Source organism: Gymnogyps californianus, chromosome 3 (assembly GCF_018139145.2).
Source record: "Gymnogyps californianus isolate 813 chromosome 3, ASM1813914v2, whole genome shotgun sequence".
In the NCBI taxonomy this organism is placed as follows: domain Eukaryota; kingdom Metazoa; phylum Chordata; class Aves; order Accipitriformes; family Cathartidae; genus Gymnogyps; species Gymnogyps californianus.
In genome coordinates this window covers 18,853,401-18,879,691 of record NC_059473.1, presented here as the reverse complement: position 1 = coordinate 18,879,691, position 26,291 = coordinate 18,853,401, and the positions used below count along the sequence as shown (strand labels likewise).

The window sequence follows — 26,291 nt, the reverse complement described above, 5'->3', positions numbered from 1 at the left end:
ATGAGGGACACTATGGTGAGAAGGGCAAAAGTGCTCCTTCACTTACTTAGTACACTTACTTACCTTACTGAGCAGTTACTAGCAAAGTTTGGTAAAGCAAAACGGCAGTGCTATGACCAGATGAAAGAGTATCCATGTCACTTGCAAGGATAATGTCATGACAGCTCTGTTTAAAAAATGCTTCCATGTTACTCATGCTGATGGGATGGGCTTATTCTCACAGAGAGTTTCAGTGCTCGCTGCTGTGGGGCCAAACTGGGCTTTCAGTTTTGTAGAGGTTCAGTACATTCAAGTGCTTTCATATTCTGTTCCTCATTCAAAAGAAAAACAAAGTCCGAAATTTCCTGGGAAACCACGTTCTGAAAAATAATGTCAGACCAAATGTAGTGAGCTATTGCAATAACACTTGGAATCTTTTTTACATTGCAATGTTAAACCTTTTGAATAATACAGAGAGGATCCTGAAGTGCTAGGTTTTTCATAAGCAAAAAATGAGACTATTCCAAAATCAAAATGGAGCTTAGTGGCATTATTGAAATGTATTGTGTCTTTCTCATGGTGAAAATTCATCGCTAGTGGCTTTCATGTTTGACACATTGGCATTTTTCTGAAGGAAAAATATTCCATTGGGAAATTCTGGTGCTAATATGGGTGTTGGTAGCAGGCTGCCTGGTTTTTTTTTTTATTCTTTTTATTTTTATTCTTGAAGAATTCCCACTGTAGTTCTGAAGTCAGTGGATATTTCTTCTGAAAATAGGGCTCCAGAGAGATATATATTTCACACCAAATCCCCCCTCCCTCAAGTGGCAGTAGGATCTAGCTGTGTGGATTCATTATGTACTGTTAAGCAGCTGCCACATTTCACTCCAGCAGCAGTTGTACTTCATTTACGAGCAAAGTGATTCATATGTGAATATGGCAAAGTGCTGCAGCTCATGGTGAATTTGCACTAAGGGGCAGCTCGTGGGTGAGGACTGGGTAAAAACAGATGTTGAAGTAGGACAACAAATAGCTATTTGCCTGATAGTTTATACAGTCATAAAAGTTTGTGTTTTAGAAGGGCAGGTCCTGCCAGAAATATGAGTACATAAACACAGAGCAAAGGAGATTGTCTATGACTAATATTATTCATAGCCTCCCTGCATCTTGTCTAAGAGAAGGAAATAAATGGTAACACTTGACCTATATACAAAATTATGAATGAGGAAATGAAATGGATTGATAGTGTTCTTCCATTAGTCCCGTAATGCAAAAGCAGTGGGACACCCAATCACTGCAGCAAATGTGAAGGTGATTGAAGGAAGATTCCTCCTTTACACAAAACGTAGTTGTGTTCACTACGCTGGAAAAATTCCCAGCCTGTTTCTCTTATTTACCATGGTGTAAATTAGGAGTATTTCTGCTAAAAAGAGTGTGATCTTCACAGGGGTGAAAGCAGCAGAAGTAAGAAATGAAGACATATGTCTGAAATTTTGCAAAAGATAGCAGTCTTAATACTTCAGCACATAAGTTCTGTGGGTGGAGTGAGGAGAGTTGCCTTTCTTAATGCCAAAGCTTCCACCAGTACTTGGGCAAAATTATGGTGTTCTCCACTCCCCCCCCCGAAAGATGGTAGAAAACTCGCTGCTTCAGAGAGGCTGCTGGCTACGCAGAACAGCAGTCTGCCCTCAGGGAAGCTAGGCAAAGGGGAGAGAAGATAAATATATTTAGTTTTAAATATCTTTTAAAAGAAGCCCTGGTTTTGTGCATTTTTTGTGTATTTTTATTCCAGGGCATAGAGGAATAAAGGTTCATTAAATCCCAAAATACATGAAATTCTGTGGTGCCAGCTGAGACCTTGCAAGCCATACTAACTTCATAGAAAACACGGATTGAACAGCACTTCTTGGTATTTGCCCTTTGGTGCCAGTGCCCACTGGACCAGAGGAAGGAATGCACCACAGCTGTTGGTCCTCAGCGTAGGGGTCCTCCTTTATTTGTGCTTTTAACAGCCCTGAGGTGGTAGTTGACAGCGTAGAAGCAGTTTTTGAGTTTCCAGTGATCCCTCAGCATCTTTTGCTCATGAGTGGATTAAACCTCACAGCTAGCCTGAGGTGGATTAATGTCCCTGCTCTGCAAAAGCAAACATCAAGTCAGGGCAATGTTGCATCTGCCACAATCTCACAGGGTGCCACTAGCAGAAAACACCCCTGCTTTCCCAATGCACGGCCCTGTGCTTTTCACTCAAATGCCTCTTTTTTTTTTTTTTCTTGCAGGATTCCACAAACACTTAGGAGAGTAAATAATCCAAAGGCTCATTACTGCGCATAAATCCCTCAGCCTTCTGGGTTTCCTTCTCTGGAGCCACTGTGAAAATGGACACATCAATACAGCCTTCTGCAGAAAAGCTGACAATCTCAAAATGGTGTCATGCTGCAATAACTGAAATCTCCTGCCAGGTTGGTGATGGTGCTTTCTAATCAACTTTGCAATGAATATTTCTTAAATCATGTTAATCCACCATTTAAGCAGAGATATCAGTTCCAGACAATGAATCACCATACCTGGAGGGGAATATACCTGCCGTTTCCCCAGAGAGGAGGCGATTAACAGCACACGTGCTGTCAGATGAGCTAGCAGCACTGGCATTTATCACCCCAGAGCTCCTTTCCTGCAATGAAGGAAATCTTTGCTCCCTGCTTCTGGTGCAATCAGCTTTTATTTATGTAGCGGTTGTGGAAAACAGCTCTTAAAGGAAAACTGCACCTGTTTTGCTCTCTGGGGCAGGTTTTGCTCTAATTTACATGGATGCATTTCCTGTTAGAGTTGCCTAAATGTTGAGATCTCATGAGGAAATGAAAGCCCTAAAATGTGAGTAGGCATGATGCAGTATACAGCTTTTAGACCCACAGAACTAAACAAAACATTGATGAAGAAGCTGAACTGTCTTTTTCATGAACACTTTTATGTTCTCATCTCCCCTAGCTCCTAGGGACCAGCTGCTATGGGAACTGCTAGCATCCCACCTCAAAGAGACTGCAGTCCAAGTAGAAAGTCTTGTTCTGAAGAAATTTCTGAGCCCAGGTGATTCTGTTACTTTGGGTAAGGAAAGAACTACGCATTATTCTTCAGGCAGTCCTGGAGGAAATGGACTACCCGAGTGAGTGAACTGATGTGCAATTTAAGTAAGAGCCCAGTGTAAATGCTAACAGGCATTGGCCTAAAAGTATCCACTGCTTTTACTGTTGCAGAAAGAATGACACACAGCTCTGATGGTAACTTGTCTCATGGTGAGTCCTGCCCGGCTGTGCCTGGTTCCAGTATCATTACTGCATTTCCTGCTGATGTAAGAAGCAAAACAGATAATGTGAAAGTGTGGGAGGTGCAAACAAATCCTGTTTTCATATAAGAATAACTGCAACTGAAGCCACAGTTAGCCACAGGAAACTATCAACTGACATAGGTCAATAAACAATTAATTGTGGATGGCTAATCGAAGTGTATATATATATATCTCCATGGTATGGTATCTGTATGAAACTATTACGCCCGGGTCAGATTGCTTGCTTATAGCCTTGAACTTGACTTCAACTTGGTTATGTTTACTTAAGGTGTGGCGAAAGCTGCCCTATAAAGGAGAACGGGGATAGTGCCAGCCTGTCTGTCACTCTGTTGGTCTTGGCTGGAAGGTTACACGGGAGGCACTGCAGGTAAAACATCACTTTGCTGTTTTACTTAGTACAAGATCAAGCAGGTGAAATACAAGTAATAGTGCTGGAAAAGCACCACAGACACATTGAGAGGGATTTGTCTTGGAGAGACAGAATAAATTAGAGTCTCTGTCTTTAATGTTACCTGGAGGGAAAGAAAAGATGAGTTTGCCGTCCTAGAAAGAGCCTCATAGTAAAACGGTAAGTTGTCAGAAGTAATTGGATCAAGCGGGACTGGAGATCCTAAGATGAAGAGGACTCTATAGTTACTGTATGCTGCTGTTAAATGAGGTAGAAAAAAGGTATCTGGAACTGTCCTATGCTATGTATGCAAAATGAGGAGAAAATTGACTTAATAAATAGCCAAAAGGGAGGACTTCACAGACTGTTTGGAGCAGAAGGTCATGCAAGATGCCACTGGGAAATAACCTCCTGGAGGGTTGCCAAAGTGCCTGGCTTTGCTTTTGATTTTCTGAGGTACTCAAGGCTTTCACACATTGTATGTACAAGGAGCTGTTGTTCATCTGAGATTTGGGATGCCCAAGTTCAGGTCCCTGCTCTGCCTCTGCAGTTTGCTGTTACTGCAGGCAAGGTGCTGAAAAGCAGCACAGTCTCATTTTTTTTCTCTCTGAATGCAAGGAGAGCTAATAAACTCACGCTTTCCTTCATTATAAGACAATTCTGGAACTGACTCCCTGAAGTTTTTGCAATGCTCCAAATACATGAATGACAGGGTCTTAGAGGGAAAGAGTGCTTGCATTTCTGTAGCATATATTGAATATAATGGGTGAGATGAAATGTACAGTGATAGTTTGGAGTGTTTGAGAGGAAACAGGGGAAGAAGGGCTGCTGGCTTTTTGGCTTTTCTGGTATTCTTTGTAGTGTTTGAGAAAATTCAGCTGCTCTTCCTAAAGTACAGAAACCCAGCTGAGCCAACATTTAATGGAAAAGTTTTGAGAAAACCGGTGGAGAGGAGAAGGTGGATAGTTCAGCTATGAAGTAGACACATGTTTCTGATTGCCTGTTTCCACCTTCTACTCAGTGAAAAATATCAGAAGCCATTGAAGGAAATTATGTCTGTACTCTGACAGAAATCTTTATGCAAAGTGTAATTAGCTGTCAGTAGCATTTGCCACCATTGAGTACCTGATTATAATAGTTGCTTGACATCTTTCGTGAATGAGTGCTGGAGGGAGACGAGACACACCCTTTGCCGCTGGCTTTTAAGCTGTTTAACGCAGAATATGGTGGGTGCTTGGGGTTCCTAGGTTTGTTTCTGCGGGGGTCACCAACCTTTTTGCTCTGATATCCTCAGAGACTCCCCTTTCCTTCCCGTCCCTTCCAACTGTCACACCTGGTCTCTTTCTCCTTCTCTCTGTAGCTTTTCCACTGCTCCCCTTCCCTCCCTCATCCTTTGTCATTTGACCCTCCCTCTGAGACAGAGAACAAGAAGGATCTTTCTCTGCTGAGAAGGAAGAGGGACCAAAAAAGAGCAGTAGATGCAAAGTTGGGCGCGATTCCTTTCTCCATTTCAGATAAGTAAATGTGTTGGAGGAGATCCCAGGACTAAGTAAATGTATGTTTAACCCCTTCTGAATAATAATGTCCTTCCTTAGTTGAGAGTCAGTCTCTTGTTTTTCTCCAGTGTTTCACAATATGTCTGAACCAGCTTTTGTGAGTGTTTGAAATCCCTCCCTTTCTCCCCACGTCACGTGGCAGGGAGCAGTCCAAGGGCAACACCTCTGAGACCCCTTGCATTATAACTTTGTCCCTTCAAAACCTTTTTGCCTCAGACTTCAGTAACGGTAAGAAGCTCCCCAACCAGGCAGGCAATATTCTGCTTTAAAAGCTGTTGTGATCTTTGCTGTTGCTGATGCACCCCTGAGAGCCAACCTGTGGCCAGGGCTCAGGATGCTGCTCCGGAAGAGGTGGCTGGCAGAGTGTGCTGGTGCGGACAGGACAGTGCTAGCTGGGTATGTGTGACTCCATGGGGTGCCTGCGCAGTGGCATGGACAGATGTAGAGCTCATGTACCTGTGCATGTGTGCCCCCAGACACAATGCTGATGAAGTTATTCCTGCAAGGGAAAAGTAGTTAAGTGTATTATTTTCTTCAGTCTGGTTGCTAATTTATTCCGGATATGTTAAACAACGTAATTAAACACACACACACACATGCTAAAAACTCTTGTTCTCTGTCAGAAGAGAGGGAACGCATGTCAGACCCAGCCTTCAAGCTCTGTTAGTTTTAATTTGAGTTTTGGAATTAGTAATCAGTTTTGCTGGAACACTGTTGCAAGAAATAGATCTTAGCATGCATGGGGCCTGGGCACAGTTTCAAATGAGTATTTGTTAAGAAGAAGCCATTCCCTTGTCGTGTTATGGTACATTACATGAGATTTATTTCCATTGTATTAAAAAATGCAAGCCCAAGGGGAATGTTCTCTCTTCGTGTTGGCTGAGGGTGATTTCTGAATTCCATCTGATTTTTTTGTGGGACTTCTAATTAAAACAATGAGATGTAAAACTCCTTATTTTTCTAGGCTGTTCTTACAATGCCAGAAGGCCAAGTGACTTGAAGCACCAAGAAAGGTGATGACACTAAGTAAAAAGTGTATGTGGCGGGGGGGGATGACACACACGCCTGTATCACACCCTCAGTGTGGCTAGTCTGTGTTTTTCACATATGTGAATGATTCACAACAAAAATCTGAGGCTTTGCTCTTACTGGAGCCATCTGCTGTCTTTGTACCGCACCAGGAACATATCGGATCTACAGATAAGTTTGTTTGGTAGGAAAGAGCCCTTTCATCTACTAAAAATAAAAAAAAATCTTAAAAAAAAAAGCCATGGCATCCAGTGGCTTGAAAGCAAACTAAATGACTTCAGGCTAGAAATTAAACAGCGATGTTAATTAACTGTAGGAGTGGCTTGCCCAGGGCATGTGGTGGATTTTCCAGTGCTAATTTATGAGAAGGTACATCTTAAGTGGAAGCCAGGAGCTAGGGGCAGGAATCGCTGGATCAAGTGCAGTGGCATCTGGTATGCAAGAAGCCAGAGGAGGTGGTCACAGTGATCCTTCTTGCCCTTCAAACTCTGCTAATACAGGAGTTCACCAGGGGCTTCTTTTTTCATAAGGAAAGGGACAACAGGGGAATTATAGCTCAGGACAGTTAAAATTTTGGTTTTGTGAGGGCAAGTGTGAATGAAGGGTGAAAACTTGAGTGGACCTTGAGTTATATTTTGATCCAGCAACATGTAATTTGCGTCATGAAAAGTGCTGGAGGAACCAGGAGGCAAGGCAGGCTGCACAACGTTCCTGCTACTTCTCTGAACTCTGAAATCCACAACAGAGCTTTTTAGCTGAAGGAAGATCCCAGGGAGATGGTGCACATGTGTGCGTCTCTCTGTACATCCGCGCGGCTCTGGGGAATGCACCTGAAAGCCCCCACTCCGGTTAGACAGAACAAATTGCTCTTTTAAAGCTCTGGTGCCACTGCTTGTCCATACATGCAAGTTTTCTGCCTTCCTGTGCCCTTCTCCCGTTCATGTTCCAAAAGCCCTCCCACCCCACAGTCCAGCATCTCCATGGACAATGCACTGCCTGCCTTTGGAGCAAAAGTAGACCTTCGATGGCAGAAGTCCTGCTGTGCTCTTTGATGACTGTAAAGGGGACAGAGTCCACAACAGGAGAGCACCTGAAGAGAAGCACAAAGGAATTCCAGCCACTCCAGCCAGCAAGTCAGCTTCATCGGGGGCCCAACTTAAATGCCTCTATGCAAACGTATGTAGCGTGGGGAATAAACAAGAGGAGTTAGAGGTGTGCACACGCCTGCAGGGCTATGATCTTATTGGCATCACGGAGACGTGGTGGGATGGCTCCTGTGACTGGAGTGTTGGAATGGAAGGATACAGGCTCTTTAGGAAGGATGGGCAGGGGAGATGAGGAGGGGGTGTCGCCCTCTATGTCAGTGACCAGCTGGAGTGCATGGAGCTCCGCCTGGGGATGGATGAGGAGCTGACTGAGAGCCTATGGGTCAGGATTAAAGGGAGGGCAGGGACAGGTGACATTATAGTGGGGGTCTGCTACAGGCCACCTGACCAGGAAGACCAAGCAGATGAGGCCCTCTGTAGACAGATAGGAGCAGCCTCGCGTTCACAAGCCCTGGTCCTCATGGGGGACTTCAGCCACCCCGATATCTGTTGGAGGGACAACACAGCAGGGCATAAGCAATCCTGGAGGTTCCTGGAATGCATTGATGATAACTTCCTTCTCCAAGTGATGGAGGAGCCAACGAGGAGAGGTGCTATGCTGGACCTTGTCCTCACCAACAAGGAGGGGCTGGTGGGGAATGTGAAGCCCAAGGGCAGCCTTGGCTGCAGTGACCATGAAAGGGTGGAGTTCAAGATCCTTAGGGCAGCGAGGAGGGCACACAGCAAGCTCGCTACCGTGAACTTCAGGAGAGCAGACTTTGCCCTCTTCAGGGATCTGCTTGGTAGAGTACCATGGGATAAAACCCTGGAGGGAAGAGGGGCCCAAGAAAGCTGATTAATATTCAAGGATCACCTCCTCCAAGCTCAGGAGCGATGCATCCCAACAAAGAGGAAGTCAGGCAAAAATGCCAGGAGGCCTGCATGGATGAACAAGGAGCTCCTGGACAAACTCAAACACAAAAAGGAAGCCTACGGAGGGTGGAAGCAAGGACAGGTAGTCTGGGAGGAATACAGAGAAATTGTCCTAGCAGCCAGGGATCAGGTTAGGAAAGCTAAAGCCCTGGTTGATAGAGTTAAATCTGGCCAGGGACGTCAAGGGCAACAAGAAAAGCTTCTATAGGTATGTTGGTGATAAAAGGAAGACTAGGGAAAATGTGGGCCCTCTCTGGAAGGAAACAGGAGACCTGGTTACCTGGGATATGGAGAAGGCTAGAGGTACTCAATGACTTTTTTGCCTCAGTCTTCACCGGCAAGCACTCCAGCCACACCACCCAGGTTGCAGAAGGCAAAGGCAGGGACTGGGAGAATGAAGAACCACCCACTGTAGGAGACGATCAGTTTCAAGACCATCTAAGGAACCTGAAGGTGCACAAGTCCATGGGACCTGATGAGATGCATCCACGGGTCCTGAGGGAACTGGCGAATGAAGTGGCTAAGCCACTATCCATCATATTTGAGAAGTTGTGGCAGTCCGGTGAAGTTCCCACTGACTGAAAAAGGGGAAACATAACCCCCATTTTTAAAAAGGGAAAAAAGGAAGACCCAGGGAACTACAGGCCAGTCAGTCTCACCTCTGTGCCCAGCAAGATCATGGAGTGGATCCTCCTGGAAACTGTGCTAGGGCACATGGAAAATAAGGAGGTGATTGGTGACAGCCAACATGGCTTCGCTAAGGGCAAATCATGCCTGACAAATTTGGTGGCCTTCTACGATGGCGTTACAGTGTTGGTGGATAAGGGAAGAGCAACGGATGTCATCTACCTGGACTTGTGCATTTGACACTGTCCTGCATGACATCCTTGTCTCTAAATTGGAGAGGCATGGATTTGATGGATGGACCACTCGGTGGATAAGGAATTGGCTGGACAGTCGCACTCAAAGAGTTGTGGTCAATGGCTTGATGTCTGAGTGGAGAGCAGTGATGAGTGGCGTTCCTCAGGGGTCAGTATTGGGACTGATGCTGTTTAACATCTTTGTCGACAACATGGACAGCGGGATTGAGTGCACCCTCAGCAAGTTTGCTGACGACACCAAGCTGTGTGGTGTGGTTGACACACTGGAGGGAAGGGATGCCATCCAGTGGGACCTTGACAGGCTTGAGAGGTGGGCCCATGCGAACCTCATGAAGTTCAACAAGGCCAAGTGCAAGGTCCTGCACATGGGCTGGGCAACCCCAAGCACAAATACAGGCTGGGTGATGAGTGGATTGAGAGCAACCCTGAGGAGAAGGACTTGGGGGTATTAGTGGATGAAAAACTGAATATGAACCAGCAATGTGCACTCGCAGCCCAGAAAGCCAATTGCATCCTGGGCTGCATCAAAAGAAGTGTGGCTAGCAGGTCGAGGGAGGTGATTCTCCCCCTCTACTCCACTCTTGTGAGACCCCACCTGGAGTACTGTGTTCAGCTCTGGGGCCCCCAACATAAGAAGGACATGGACCCGTTAGAGTGGGTCCAGAGGAGGGCCACAAAGATGATCGGGGGCTGGAGCACCTCCCCTATGAGCGTAGGCTGAGAGAGTTGACGTTGTTTAGCCTGGAGAAGAGAAGGCTCAGGGGAGACCTTATAGCAGCCTTCCAGTACTTAAAGGGGGCCTACAGGAAGGATGGGGAGGGACTCTTTATTAGGGAGTGTAGTGATAGGACAAGGGGTAATGGTTTTAGACTGAGAGTAGACTTATATTAGATATTAGGAAGAGATTCCTTACTGTGAGGGTGGTGAGACACAGGAACAGGTTGCCCAGAGAGGTTGTGGATGCCCCCTCCCTGGAAGTGTTCAAGGCCAGGTTGGATAGGGCTTTGAGCAACCTGATCTAGTGGAAGGTATCCCTGCCCATGGCAGTGGGGTTGGAACTAGATGATCTTTAAGGTCCCTTCCAACCCAAATCATTCTATCATTCTATGATCTTATCTCCTGCATCCCTCCCTAGCTGTGCCAGCAGATGTATTAGCAGGTCTGTCCATTCTAGGGTTTCACTGTGTGTGTGAAATATTCGCTTTTCCTAAGTGAATTGCCCCTTTACTTTAGACATGTTAACAAAGAGGGGTTCGAACGTGCTCCAGCCTGGAATAGCTACAGATGCCATGCAATGACTGGCCAGTTTAAATATGAATCTGTAATTCAGATCTGTTTAAACACTGGCCACCAAATGAACTACTGAGTTCAAAAACCCCAGACCTTGGTGCACACTCATGTGAGCAAGTAGTGCAGGTGGGATCCAGGTCTGGGTGTTGCAGCTTGGTCCCATCTCAGCACAGTAGCTTTAGGGAATCTGGTGGAGCATCTGTGTAAGCTGGTAGGAAGCCACCCCCTAATCTGTCTGGGGTCTTTGGAGCAGATCCCAAGGAAAGGCAAGTTTCTTTCTTCTTTAGGTCTCACAGGGAGTGACTGTCAAGCACTCACTTGTGGAAATGAAATAAGTAACTCGAAAAATGCCCTGGGCACAGGTGTGATCCACAGCCAGAAGAGTCCTGGGTACCTCTGAGCAGCCTCCCTGCTCACACCACTCCCTCCTCCCCTGTGTTTGCAGCTCCTGCTCCATCCCCTACACTCGCTTATGTTGCAGATGTACCTCAATGCTAACACAGCGGCTTGCTAACAGCTTTGCTCTCTGTCCTCAGGGAAGACTCAAAATTGAATTTGTAGCAGTGACAGCACTGGTTTAAGATAAACCAGTTGGGATTTGACGACTACTCTTTCCCCAGGCATTTCCAGCTAATAAGGATTTTGTCACTGTGACTGCCCTCAGCTTTGCAAGCTACTGCTCCGCAGTCCTCTTGGGGGGGTGGGGAGGTGTTTGCTTTCCCACACACTCCTAAGGCACCACTTCGAATCGGGAAACTAATGGCAGTCCATGTCTCTCCTTCACAGGAAAGGGGCACAATGCTTGCCTCCGGCTCTGCTCTGACATTGGAGCAGGGCTGGCAAACAACAGGGGCAACGGGAAGTCTCCAGAACCTGAAGAAATTTAATAACCAGGACTTCAGCCACCTGCGAGCCTTGTGTCTGAGCGAAGGACTGCTTTTTGAGGATGCCACCTTCCCTGCTCACATCAGCTCCATCGGTCCCAAGCTGGTCCCAGAGGATAAGCCGTGGCGAATAGAATGGAAGAGGCCAACTGTGAGTTATGCCAGCCAGGGTGTTTTGTAGCCCTGCTCCTGAATGGGAGCGCTGATGGCCAGGGGATAAAGGCCTTCACCTTGCAGAACGAGATCTATGCTAAGCAGGGAAGTGGACCCCAAGGGGAACACTGGGAGCGCAACACTGCAAGGAGGGATCCTTGCTGTGGGATATGTGGAGGGAAGATGATAACCTCTGTAACACTGATGATTTCATTGGGTACATTTTTGTAGGAAGTTTGTTTCCACCTGTGATCCTGACTAGAACTAGTGTTCTGTCGTGGTTTAACCCCAGCCAGCAACTAAGCACCACGCAGCCGCTCGCTCACTGCCCCCCCCCCCCTGGGATGAGGGAGAGAATCAGGAAAAAAACCTCGTGAGTTGAGATAAAGACAGTTTAATAGGACAGAAAGGAATGAAAAACAATGATAATGATAATAATAATATGACAATAGTAATACTAAAAGAATTAAACTATACAAAGCAAGTGGTGCACAATGCAATTGCTCACCACTCGTTGACCGATGCCCAGTTAGTTCCCGAGCCGCGATCCTCCCGCCCAGCCAGCTCCCCCAGTTTATATACTGGGCATGATGTCATATGGTATGGAATAGCTCTTTGGCCAGTTTGGGTCAGCTGTCCTGGCGGTGTCCCCTCCCAGCTTCTTGTGCCCCTCCAGCCTTCTTGCTGGCTGGGCACGAGAAGCTGAGAAATCCTTGACTTAGTATAAACACTACTTAGCAACAACTAAAAACATCAGTGTGTTACCAACATTATTTTCCTACTAAATCCAAAACACAGCACTATACCAGCTACTAGGAAGAAAATTAACTCTGTCCTAGCCAAAACCAGGACATGTTCCCACTTTGATCTGTTTCTAGAGGACTTTGTGCAAACCTGAAAAGCTGTCAAATTCTATTAAAGATCTCTGATATGTGTAATCCCAGCCACTGACTCAGCAATACCTATTTTAAAGTAATTGGGACAAAGCATGAGATAAAGTATGTTTGTCTGCCGATTCCCAGTTGCAGTTTAATAGGCAGTTGTCGTAATCTGCATATGGATGTTTAAACTGGGAGGTGGAATTACATACTTGGCTCTTTTATCCTAGGACCTAATTCAGGGAATCTTTCCACAGTCAGACTGCACTGTATAGCACTGCTGTGTACCGTTCGCTGCTGGTGCAGCTACTGGATTTGCCATGCACTGCCCTTTTGCTGGGTTTTGCTGAGCGTACTGCTAGTGCCTAGGGCTAGTGCCTGGGCTGGAGCAAACCACTTCATCTCCCTGAAGGCAACCGCTCAGGGTGTAGAGACAGTAACTGTGAGACTGTAGAGACAGGACAAGACAACTAGAAAAGATTTATTTGGACAACAGATGCAAGTAGGGCAATGAGGGTATGCTGGAGCTTGGCAGTGCGGTGGCCTTGGCATAGCAGCAGCAGAGGCTGCTGCTAGCATGGACGTTGAAAGCCATGGCTCATAGAAGGGAAACAGGCTAGCCCAGGGAGCCTGCATAGCTGCTGAATGTGGATGCCTGAACGGAAAGGCGGGAAGCCCCAGCCCTGGTGTAAAAAGAATGTGATATGGTGAAGTATCAGATGGAGCAGAAGCTGCCGCCTGGACACCAACAGGGCTGTGGCTGCAGTGCTGTGGTGATAGGGATGGGGCCTGAGGCTTGAACTTCTCACTACCCACTGCTGCAGCAGGGCCTGAAAATGTCAGAGAAATTGTGTGTGCAGAGGTACAGGCACTTCCAACCTGGGTCGATGCTTTATCACATGGCTTGGTAGGTGTGGAGGTGCTGGGTGCAGATGTCTGGGTGTCCTCTGTGGAGCTGCTACAAAGGGATCATTCTCTGCTGCAGAAGCAGCTCCTACTGCTGGCTGAACATCTGGGCTTCTCCTCAGGCAGCCTTTCTTCAAATCTGGGTCCAGTGAGAATGCAGCTGGTACTGTGTTTTTTACACCAGCACTCTGCTTACAGGTTTGTAGCAGGTGGGGATAATCTCTCTTGAAATAGGGGTTGTAGTAGAAGAGTAACTACAAAATGCAAGGGAGAGGAGTTAGTGGCCACCATTTCCAGACTGAGAAAGACAAAGATATGATAACTAAGCATTAGACTTACAAAAGACAAACACAGATATTAGAAAGGACTCTCAGGGGCATTTTAAAGATGAATAAACTGGAATAAAATGTTATGATACAGTTCCATTAAGTACTAACCACCCTGGTGTTTTTGCCGTTTGGGAGCAGCAGAGAAACATAGGATTTCAAAAGCATACAAACTGACTTAGAAACCCAAATACCACTAATTTTGAGGCACCACAGTGTGGGATGAACATCTATCCTACTCAAAGATTCTGAGAGTTATTTCATGTGGAAGGGACTGACGTACCTTGCCAAAAGCAGAACCTGCTGCTGCTAGTGCTTGAAGTTTGTCAGGTGAGGCAGGTGTTGGAGAATCCCCTTCCATTTTGCTGAATCCATGAAGATTAAGTTGATGAATGAAAATTTTTGCGGAATCAGTTTCAAAATTTGCAGAGGTCCTCTCCTTCCCAGCACTTCCTTTTGAAGATTTTTTTTCAGCAATCACTGAACAGTTTCCAGCATCATCCCACCAAATTGACTGAAACCAATTGCTTCCAACAATTTTCCAGAGTTTTTTCAGGAAGGAGTGGGATGAAAAGTCATTGCTTTGCCAGAGCTCTTCTCTGAAAAACTAAACCGTATGCTCATGACCCAGGGTTCACGATGCGAACATTGAAAAGCCATTTCTTCTATCATAGAGGTTAAGGCAGCATCACCAGCTGCTCTTCTGCGATGTACTCAAGGGACAAAAGTTGAGACTGCCAACTCAACTGGCTCGGCTGGAACAGAAACCCAGGATGTCTGTGCTGAAGAAGGCTCCATTTTAATTTTTTTTTCTCTGTTTGACCAAAATTTCCCCCTGTAGCCATTTCCCAACCAGCCAGGCTTCGTCCTGCTAGACAAGATGAAAATAAAGGGCAATGGCATCAACTGCCTGGGGAGCCCAACCAGAAGTTCTCAAACGTCACCACAACACCCATGCTGTGTCACGGTGACATCAAAGCGTGGCCTCTGTCTCCTGGCAGAATGAAGCAGGGGCAGAAGAAGTTGCTAAAATGCAGTGGTTGCTTTTCATTTATAGAGCTGCAGATGTTTTGAGCCAAGGGTCAGGAAGTAAATAAAACTGTATTTGCATTTCAAATGTCCTGAAAGGCCAGTGCTGTGTCCAGTTGCCTCTGGGAGTTGGTCCCCAGGGAGGAAGAGGGAAGGCTGCAGTTTTAGGAGTCAAAGAAGTGCCCCATTCCTGAAGTTTTTCAGTTGGGCACCTTTCACCCATGCAGAAATGTTCATAGACGCTTTGTTCTTAGGTCATTGCAATGCTAACTGTAAGAATACATGATCCCAGGTGTTTAAGCTACGTAAACTACATGGCAAAATGATGCCTATAATTTCCCCAAGGGAGACTGTTTCTACTTGAATACATCTCCCAAAGAGTGAGCATAGTTGCATCCTACCAACAGAGCATGGCCAATTCAACCTATGTCTATATTTTTCTCAGCCTCCACCACTAGCTCCCATTGACATAAAAAAAATTTGTCTGGAAATGTACCTGTGATAAAACTGGCATCTTGGTCCTAATAATCTCTTAGCCTCCATTTTCTGAGTCATATAGTATCTGGTTATTTAAGTGATAGATAGCAATTATAACTGCTGTCATTGTTCCAGATCCAATTGAGCTGTTGAGCAACATGCTGCTTCTATTTTACCTTCTACATTGTCAAGAGAATTGCCAATTACGTTCAGAGTTTGGAGTCTTCATGTCTGTGGGTAATGTATAGAGAGAAAACAGCTTGATTTTCAGACAGCAATAGTCCATGGTGACAGTCAGAAACAACTTATTTTGACTTGTAAAGTGAGCTGATTTAATATGGGAGTCCCTGAAGGGTGAGGTGGATCAGGAGCACCAAGACAACATTTGAAATATCACTTTTCCTAACTCTGCAGTAGTTGCAGTTTCCCATCAGATGGAGACTGCTCCAGGTTGTGTTTTCATCCCCAGGCCCTTAGTCTACGTCTATTGAAATGGGTGCAATTTGTAACAGAGATTTTGCAAGTGGAACTTCAAGCATTACTAGAGGTGGGGCTCGAGGTACCAGATACAGCAGGAGCTCTGCAATGAACTGGTCTTTTGGTTCACCCACAGTTTGGAGAAATGGAAGAGAAGTTCTGTTTTAGACTGAACAAAGTATTTTCTACAGCTGGGCTTTTCTAAAGATCAGTCAAAGGGAAATTCTCCTGAAGAGTTATGTCAGTTTTTAAAAACTGAGATGCTCCTTTAAAAAATGTTCAGAACAAATTCTTTCATTGCTTGGTGCTTTTCCTTCACACAAGCAATTGAGTGGAACAGAGGAAGTCACGAAATGATTTGCTGTTGTTGAATATGCGTTTTTAATCAATTAATGTTTAGGCTAAAGATTTCACTCTGTTCTGATCATAATGCATAATTCTATACAGATGCAAAAAGAAACTTCACTTTTGCTAACATTGTGTTATATTGTGGTTATATTTTCAAACACGGTCTGTGTGAGGGGAGAGAGATTACCACGTATGCAGCAGTGCCTTGGCCCTGCACTAGGAATAGCCCACCGTTGTGCTTGATATGGTGCCCATTATAAATGTTAAGGATAGTTCCTGATCTTCAGCGCTTATGCTTTGAAAAAAGGCTAAAATGGGCAGAGGGTGAAGTTGCTCAAGATTTTTCTGAATGTCTTCAAGGTCACAGACTACTGCTCCTGCAGCTGCTCACCCTTCATCTCTCGGGGACGCTGGTGCTACCTTATGGAGCGAGGGATTGCTGAGCAAGAGCTTTCGTAGGAGGGTCCATCTCCTGTTTAACACAGGCTATAACATGCGTGTGAGGCAACCAGAAGAGAGGGAAAAGCTGCAAGGTGGCCAATGGAGGTTTGAGGGTCAGCATGAGAGAAATCCCTGAGTGCCTCTGATGTGACTTGTAGGAGGGTGTACGGTGAAAGGACTGTCTGAAATAGCCAAGACGGGTTTCCTCTGCATCATCACAGTCTGTTCATAGCGTCAGGGCATGGACTCCTGGGTATTTGCCACATGTGTCTGGTGTCAGGGGAAGGGAAGAGTAGGGTCTAAAAGAAGTCCTTGGATAGAAGCCACACAAAGAGGCTGCTTTAATGTAAACTTCAGCAAGGGAAATACCTTGTTCCCTTAGCAGAGACTCAGGAACCGTGCTATTGCACTTAGAATCTAAAAAGCATGGTGAAAATCATACAGTTTGAGTCAATGCTTGTTTGCTGGGAAAAGTGATTCATCTTTTGATTCAGTAATTTTGCAAAAGGGCTTGGTCACATTTTTTCCTCTCTTCCTCTGTCCCTTCCCAAAGCAAATGTAACCTTCTTTCAGTGACAGAGTGCCTATCATGATTCTGTACTGCTTTTGGTGATTATTTGTTTATTGGCATTTTATTTGATTCCCAGAAATTTCCAGGAATTAATATCAACTTTAAGGAATTTTGAATGCAGGAACTGACTAAACCAAAATGCACCCTTTAAAAAAATAATTTTGAAGTTAGGATCTTTCCAGACAGATAAGCTGAGCTGGAGTTCCTACTGCATCAGCCTTGGCCTGTCTATAGCTGGAGGGGAGAAAAAGACAGATTTTATTTAGGCAAGAAATCAGACAACAGTTTGAAGTTAACCTAAAAACTTAGCTCTAATAGCATAGGGGGAAAATGAAGAAAAACCTACCAAAAAAAAAAAAAGGCAAAAGAAGTGTGGATTGTCACATGAGCTGCTTTAATAAAGCAAGTTACGGGAAATGTGTGGCAATGAGGGATAGTGCTGTCCTGCACTACCTGCAGGTCTGTCACTGTGGGGCTGTTCTCTGGCATGAGCCAAAGCCACTTGCCAGCTGTTCGTGGCAGAGTTCACAGCTTCAGTATTTCCTAGGGACCACAAGGCCCTTGGATCCTGTTCAGTATTTCTCCTTGATGAAAATCAAAATCAATTCACCTTATTTTTGAGTGTGCGTGTGCAATCAGTGTAATTGAACAGGAGCAGCATTTCCAGGCTGCCATTGTCTCAGCCCTTGCCTACTCAGCTGATTGCATCTGACCTCAACTTCAGAGTTCATCTCTCTGGGCCGAGGAAGCTGCAGTGCGTCACTATTTATTACATCTGTCTTTCTGCACAGGCTTTAGATGAGGAGGGTTTATTTGCATAGTATCTCTGGGCTCTCTTGCTTTTGGAAAGGGCTGGTTGTTGGGGGGGAATGCACGCATCCTGAGTTGAGGGGAAAGCAGTGCTCCTATGATGGTCTGCTGACTCACCTGCTTCCCTGTTTCTCAGGCTGGGGAGTCAGCTAGCAGGATTATATGGCTGTAGTGGCCTCAGGGGAATAGTTGGTAACACCGTGCCACTTTGAAAACTTCAGCTTGTACTGTATGGTCCAAGTGGGAGGTTTCAAGACCTCTAAGGAAACTGCCTCTCAAAAGCTCGGGGTAGACAGGGCTACCCCCCTTGTTTACCTCCTCTCTATTTACCTCCTTTGTTTGCAGTTGTCATTGTTTTTTAGCACTAAACCACACAAAGCAAACGAGTTGCAGGTAAAATCTGAGCTGGTTTCTGTTTCTGCTGGTTGTTGGACACCAGTCCGTCCTCCAACAGGACTTTGCTTTCACATTTGTGGGCTCCCCACCTGTGCAGAGTCTGAGGACCTCATTCCTCCATTGTGAGGGAGAGCTCAGGCTGAAATTGAAAACAGGCAATTAGGAATTGAGCTATTCCGCTGTAAAGCAGGGAATTGAGTTCTGGTGGTGCAAGCAAACCCCTTGAGATAAGCCAGGTTCTTCCTGTGTAAGAGAATGTCAAAGAAAAGCAGAATATGAGTTTAAAAAAGAAAAAAAAGATTAGGCAGATTCAAGGAAACAGATTCCCGATTCCCTCGAGGTCTAGTAAACACAAAGCTGTGGATAGAGCCTCTAGCCTGGGAAGTCCTTTAGCCCCCAAGCGATGGAGAGTGGGAGGATGCATGCTGGAGAAGCATTGGTTTCGACTTGCTCGGTTATCCTCTCCCTCTCCAAGCTGTTGGAGACGAGTCATTGCAACAGGCAGGCCTTGGGTGTGACCCAGCACAGCTTATCCTTTGTTCTGCACTCCCTTGTTACTCCAGCTGGCTTATTTCTGTGTTAGCTATTCCGTGGAGGTTTCCTGTGGTTATGGGATGTATGACAGTGGTGTGCCTGACCCCTCCTCAGTGCACTGCTAGGCAGTGCCCTCAGCCCAGGGAACTGCAACACCGTGTTTGCTTCTTAATCCAGAACAACACTATTACAGGCACAGCAGTGATGCTGAATTAAGATTTGTCCAGCTGAGAACAGAGTTTGGCTTTCAATCAATAGCAGCCTTTTTATTTTTCTTAATTGGTGTGTGTTGAACAGGGAACACTGTGGCTCATGATGGCAGGATGTGTCAGGAAGGTGGAGCTGGAGGGGGGGGAGCAACACAAGTGCAGCTGAATGGAAAGACGTGGTGCTGTGGCAGGAACAGAAGTGGGGCTGGGATTTCACTGTAGGGTTAAGGTGAACTGATCGCGAGGCAGCGCTGCAAAGAGTCATGTCCTGCCTCTTAGCCATCAGTGGCCTTGTGCCTGCACTCAGGATCATGCTGGGCCAGTGGGGAAATCTGTGGGAAAGTGGCCACGGCCAGACCGCCGTACTGAGCAGCAGCCTGCAATCAGGCTGGCTTATGCTGCCTATGAAATCCCACCTCAGGCTTTGAATTTTCCACAAGAATGTCTGACCGTGTCCTTTGCATACATCTGCACGTGGCCTACATCTGCACTACTCACCTCCAGCTTCTTCTGGGGACTTGTTCTTCCTTTAAAATTTCGAGCAATTATAAAAAGAAATTTAGAGACAAATGCACGTACAGGCTGTTCTCCTTCCACCTCTCAAATTAATTCTCCATCTTGCCCTTTGGATAAGCAGTACTTCTGTGGCAAGACCATTCTCTATAGGATGAACTGGTTTGAACTTGAACTTCTCTTTTATTTTGAATACATAATGAAGTCTTCAGTGGGCCAGGGAAAGCGAGTGATGATAGCTTTGTCCTGGGGGGATGAGTTCAGGCAGAGCGGTTGACTTGCAGCCCATATGGTTGCCTTCACTGCTGAACTCGTAGATACTCTGAGAAGAGACCACATGCCTCCTTATGCTTCCTCTTCTTTTCCCCTCCAGCTAAAACTGAAAAGTCTCAGGGAAAATGCCACAAACCCTCATCATAATTTCTCAGTGAAACAGGCCACTGCTTCTGGACAGACTTATAGTTAAATCTGTGGTTTCTGTATTTGTCGTGCAACTTGAGCACTAGCGAATAGCGAGGCTTGCACGTTTTGTGTAGCAGTAACTGTGCATAGCTGTGTTTTGTAATAATAGACGATAGTTTCTGGTGTTTTTTGACTGCTGTATTCTTGCCTTTGAAGGAAGAGGAGCTAATTGGAGACTTCCTTTCCTCTGTTTCCTTCAGGTTGAGAAGGCCCAGATTTCCAAAGCACTGCACCCATCACAATTATGTCCTCTCTAAGCTCTTTCAGAAACCCTCTGTGCTTAGTTCAGGCTCCACACAGCATCCTTCAAGGGAACAGCCATTCCACCACTGACTTCAGGGGTCGTGCTTTTCCAGAGCTCTTTGGAGTATCTGGTCTTGCAATTCCCCGCCACTGCCCCCTCCTGCCTTTGCTTCAGCTTCTGCTTGTCCCCTGCCCTTCCTTGGCTCACACCCAACACTCTGCAAAGAGCCCATGCTTTGTGCAGTGCACCCTTTTGAAGTGTGCCCATGCTGCCTCTTTTTCTCAAGCCTGCAGAGAGACGGCTACACTCAGGAGCACAAACCTCTCGTTAAAACCTGCCCCGCCATTTCTGACCGCAGTGCACACAGCAAGGACAGCTGCCGTTTCAGCCAGCGGCACTGGTGTCAGCCTAGTGGGAATTCACCTTGCATTTGCCGCGTGGTTTCTGCAGAGGCACAGCTGCTGAGCAGCCCCTTTTCCATGGCTAGTCACATGCTCTGTGTTGCTTTCCAGTTATTGCCCCCTAAGTCTGTGGGGAGTACACCCCACTGGAAGCAGAGCTTAGCGTGTTGTGGGTGGGTATTACAGCGAGAGTGTTTGACTTCAGCTTTGGTTCTCTCTGATAACCACAACATGGTCTGTATGCACAGTCGAGGCATGTTGGCTGGGGCTGACTTCAGATCATGTCTTTCCTTTTAGTTTAGTTTAGTTTCTGTTAATTTAAACAAAATTACTGGTTTCTCTCAGCAAGGAACCTGCTTAATGACTCAACTCATCCCCATTTGCTTACTGGGGAGTCGAACATCTTGGTGGGCAATAGGGTATCTGCTAAGGCATCTAATGGACTGACTTTTCAGCCGGTCTCCATAACAGGCTAGCAGGATCCACAGTGCACTTAAGAGCTTTAGCATCCCAGCACAGAGCAGAGCATCAGCCCTTTCCTCAGGAATCCCATAAGAGTTGCAGCTACCTTCCCATTAGTTTCAGGCTCGTGTTTCTATATGGTGGTTACCCCCATGGCAGCTATGCATTGTAGCACATCCATCAGAGCCCAGCCACCCTGCCTGGGGCAACTAAGACTTCAACAGCCTCAAAATGATGAGGGAACAAAAATACCCATTCCTTTGTGCTGTTGGTTTTCTGGGATGACTATTGGCAAGTCAGACACACACAAAGGCACAGACCATGTTCAGAGCCTTGTGCAAATTACTCTTTCCTGCTCGCAGGAGGTTTTGAATTCACCCGGCTGAGGAAGGCAAACTGCTGTCAGGGAAATAGAGGCAGGGAGAAGATAAAGCGGGGACGGATGTAGAGGGGAAGGGAGAAGGGCTAAGCACTGCTGCTTCCCTGTGCAATGACCAACCGCTGCTCCTGGCGACCACCACTTCTTAGGCCTGCTCCCATGCTATGGGTAAATCTCTTATCACAAATCCCCGAAGTCCTGGGATAGGTGTGGATGGCTGTGTGAAAGCATCTGTTAAGGAAGATGCCTGCCCAGGCTGCTCTCTCCGGTGTCAGCAGTGCTGTGGGAGCACGATTTGTCCGCCGGCCTGGAGCAGCGACGTTGCGTTGCATCTGCTCCTGAAAGGGAAACTTCTTGGAGGGATTTGATCACCGTGAAGCCATTTCAGAAAACTGACAGCATTTGCTAATGCTGAGCTCATGCAGCTGTGCGAGTCACAAGTCACGTTGTGCGCGGGTCTCATTTTTGTGCAGCATGTCAAATCAATTGGGGAGAAGAAATGCCAGGGCCTGCTTAGGCAAGAGCTGCTGTATTGTTTTTCTTACTCAGATGTTTTTTCTCCCTTTTATATCTTCATTTTCTTAGGTGCGCGGTGACTTTCCTATTTAAGGCTGATTGCTCTTTCAAAACAGAGCCTTACCCAGTTGGGGTGTGCCAAGGGTTATTCATAGGGAATGCTCGGGCCATTCCTACCTGAGCACTCAGATATCCCAGACCAATAGCAAACGCAGGTGGGAGAACGGTTCACATTTCTGTGTGCAAAGCCAATCTCTGAAGTGTTTCCCCCTTCACTGCTCAAGCAAGACTCTCAACGAATGCAAGGAAAATTCTCCCTGAATTAAAAATAAGTCAGCCAGGCCTATGGGATTTTGCAGCCAGAGATTAAGCTCTCGTTCTATAGCCTCCTCACCAGAGTGATGAAAAGCAGCCCAGGCTGATCTGTATTAGTCCTGCATGGAATCACAAAAGGTTCAGAGAGTAAAACATTCCCAGACCCAGTGCTGAGCTGAAGTACAGACCCTGCTCCACCTTGCTTGGAAACCGCTGTGTCTCTGCCCTACTGTCCCCCAGGAAACTGCATGATTTTGCAGCCAGGCTCAGAGCCCTCTCTGAAAGGTGTTGGTAACATTAGAGAAATCCAAATGAAAACTCAGTGAGCACCCAGCCACAAGTCCCCATTCCTAGGAATAGCTGAGCAGACTAAAGAAGAGATGCCTGAGTATCTCCTCTGGTTTTGTTGGTGACAGGCAACAAAACATCAGGGCTCAAGAGAAATAGTTTTCAGCTGTGGAAAAGGAAGGCAAGCAAGGGCTTTCAAGGGGCAGGAACACACTGCTGGCAAAGGCTGGATACTCACACTGCTCTTTGCATTTTCTTTCCTCTAGGAACTTCAGAGAAATCCTCATTTGATCATGGATGGAGTGAGCAGATTTGATATCATGCAAGGAGAAATAGGTAAGGTCAGATTCCTGTTTTGGAAAAGATTGTCATGAAGCAATAACCTGTGATTGCTTTGCTATGTTCTGAGTGCTCGGTGGGAAGACGTGGACCATAGTAGCTGCAGTAAACAATTAGTGCAGGTGAATCCAGACTCACACAAGTCCACACACAATTTATTGCAGATATTTAACAGGATTCCCAAATGCAGCAGCTCTAATCCCTGTTACTTATATACGACACCTCCCTCTATATAAGGACAAGCATAGAAAGGGAGGTCCAACTGAGATCAGGCAGATGCCTCAAGTACAAGGGTCAAACACAGTTCTGGTGTAAGTAGGCACAGCTCCAACATGTGTAGGACTGAATTTTCTTTTCATCCTAATGTCTTCATCTGACTCTCAGTGTTTTCTTTCCTGTGGATATTTCTGTCCATCTCTGATACTTACCCAGACATGTGTCTGCACCCTGTATCAGTTCTATCTTTTTCTCCTGGCCCATAACCATGTTTGTCTTTGGGAGCAGCTCTGCTCCCATATAGAAAGAAATGTCTTCCCATTTCTCACCCCACTGAGAGGCGTGAAGATTTCCTAAACAATGTTCTAGACTGCGAGTCTCAACATGACCACAAAAGGTAGGAGGAGCATGAAAGTAGAAAAGGATGGCTGAGTGGCATCAGGGTTCCCAAAGGGCATTGCTGGTGAATACTGGGTAGTGGTTCAGCATTTTTGGGGAGGAAAGGGAGACAGAAGAAAGTTGGTTTCTTTTAACAAGCTGGTTCTTAGATGTCTTAGATGTTGAAGTGAGTCTGCTTTCCTAAAGAGTTAGTTATGGTCCACAACAGTGAGTAACTGACTGAATGCACTGGATTCTTCCCTCCCTTGAGGTGACTGCTGGATGCTGGCTGCCCTGGGCTCCCTGACACTGCAGAAGCAATTTTTGGAAAATGTTTTACCAAAGGACCAAGGATTCCAGGAGGATTATGCTGGGATTTTTCATTTCCGGGTATGTATTCTCTGCTGTATTGGTACTGCTCAGGCTTGGCTGGTTGGATTATATAGGGGTCCAAACTGCAGTCCCAGGTCTCGACATCCTTGAATGCTTTGGTTCTTCAGTGCTGACTCCCAGTTCAGAATTTTGCAGAAAATCTCAAATTTTCTAATGATTCCTTGTGCTTCAGGTGGTGCAATCACACTTCAGGGAATTTGAAGCCCTTTTCTGAAAGTTATCACTGCAGAGGTACAGATACCAGCTGTTCAGATAGACTTGTGTACATATATGTTTTAGATGGCATTCTGGAGTCTGCTTTGTTTTGGACAGTTTGTTATGGCTGTCAGCACACCTGTGTTCTTTATCTATTTGGACTCATTTTCTGTTTGCCCATATACTTCACCTTGCCCTTTTAGTTCGTGGAAATGGCTTGAAATTACAAATCCTTGGAGACAGATCAGAGGAACAGGCTTTTGATATTTTGAAAAGGGATTTGTTTCGGAGAGAGGAGCAAGGCTTTTTAGTAAATCTCACTTTCTACCAACTCTTGAAATTCTCTGAATCTCCCAAGAGGGTGACTGGGATAGTAACTGGCAGGCCCTGCTTGCTTGTATCTGAGTCGACCAAATATCTTGTGGGATTAGAAGCACTTGCAGTACCAATAAGCTCCAGAAGCTAAACTGGATGTAGAGAGAATCAGTATATACTCAGCCATTCATCATCCCCCTTTTTTCACAAATCTGTTTTGTTATATGCAGTTCAGTACCAAGCAAAGAGCTCTGGCAGTGAGACTTCTTTGACCTCCTGGAGCTCTCGTGGAGCCGCACCAGAAGGATTATCTTGCGGGCAGTCTAAATTTTGCTCTGTTCCTTTGCTCCTCGGAATACCAGATGTTTCTGTCTTGGCCCATTTCCAGCATGCAGAGGTGCACTGTATGAGATAAACCAGCTGAAGGGACACCAGTCCGCTTAAAACACATTAAAAGGATGCAAGCTAGATTGTCTTTCATGAGAGCTTTGAACAGATTAGTTAGGGGCAATCCTTAAATCTTAAGCAGTATAAATACCTTACAGTAGTTGAAAATGTTTTCCCTGTCATCTCATCTGCAAATCAATGCAACTGTTTCTGGCTTTCCTTGAGCAATAACCCCCTGAGAAAGCTACTCTGAATGGAAATGCTTCTCGGCAATGCCTTTCAATTATTCCATCAAAGATATTTTACTGCCATCCACAGGCTAAGCCACCAGTCCTCAGTTCAGTGAAGAATCGCAAACAAGGCATATCATATGGTAATACAAAAAATTTAGTTTATAACTTTTTTTCACCCTTTTGGATCTGGAGCACATTGCCTCTCAGGAGTACAAAGGGCTGCTCCAGTCTTCCGACACAACACTGGCTGTTCGGCTGCAAGAGTTAAGTGTGTTAAGCACTTCATCAGCTGTAGTTAAGATGGGTGACATTTTTATCTAGGGAATAATAACAATGACGTTATTTCACCAGGAATTAAGTTAGTCCCATGTTTGTATAGGAGTCACTTTCTCTGCCATAGAAACTCTAATGCCTGTGAGGCAGGGTGTGCCACGCGTTGTGACAGTAAGCAGCAGCAGCTCAGCCCGGGAAAAAAACAGAAATACTCTGCAGGGACTACAGGGGGTTATGGCACAGTGCATCAACTCAAAAGAGGGGGCATCTGCCCTGAGCGTTAATGTCCCTGCTCTCAGGAAGAAACTGATGAAATCTTTAAAGGCCATAAGTGGTCAAGATCTCCGTTTCAGGACACATCCAAAAGGTGCCTTCTAACACTATGCAAAAAAGAGTGGTTGAAAGGCAGGCAATTTTCACCTTGCTCAATTCCAGAACTGGATTTCTTTAAGATCCCTGTCAAGGGAGGGAAAAAAGGAGGAAAAATAACCACATAGTATTCCCCCTCCGACCAGCAGCACCCTAGACGTGTTGTTGTCATCTTGCAACTGTCCATTTATTTTTCCATCTCTTCTAAGCCCAGGAAAATAAAGTCCTGATTTAAAAGGCTTGCCACAAATGTGGAAGCAAAGAACTTCCCTCTTTGCAGCCTGCCTAAACAGGGATTCTTTTTTTCACTTACTGTCCCGTTCCCAGCTGCAGTACTTTAAATCCTGAGGGTATAAAGAAATTTAACGAAGTCAGCCTCTCAAGCCGAAAAGTGAAGGCATTGGCCCTCTCTGAAGGCATATGGAGGAGAACGGCTTCTCCTGTACCACTCTTGCACTCCCAGAGCATCCTAGGACTTCCCATGAGGTTTCTCATTCCCATTGTGGCTTTTCCTGTCCTTGTGAGCTCAGATGAAACCACGATCTGAAAGTCTGCGGCAGTCAGGACAAAGCAGCTCTCTTCATCCAGCTGAAGAAAAATACAGTGCTGTGTTCAGAAGGTCCCCAAACTTGAGCTCCCTACCGAAGATGGCCACAAAGCTTGGCTTTTGGAAAAATGTCACTCAGTGGG

The 26,291-nt window shown here is 45.9% G+C and overlaps 1 protein-coding gene across 1 annotated transcript in view; it reads left to right on the top strand.

The window, feature by feature from the left end:
- The first annotated feature begins 11,282 nt into the window (after positions 1–11,282).
- CAPN13 (calpain 13) overlaps positions 11,283–26,291 on the top strand; it is a 44,587-nt gene continuing 29,578 nt past the window's right edge. The window contains exons 1-3 of the mRNA XM_050893090.1: positions 11,283–11,519; positions 22,770–22,839; positions 23,708–23,826. Of these exons, the coding sequence (XP_050749047.1) occupies positions 11,283–11,519; positions 22,770–22,839; positions 23,708–23,826 (426 nt within the window). The remainder of the gene's footprint in view (positions 11,520–22,769; positions 22,840–23,707; positions 23,827–26,291) is intronic.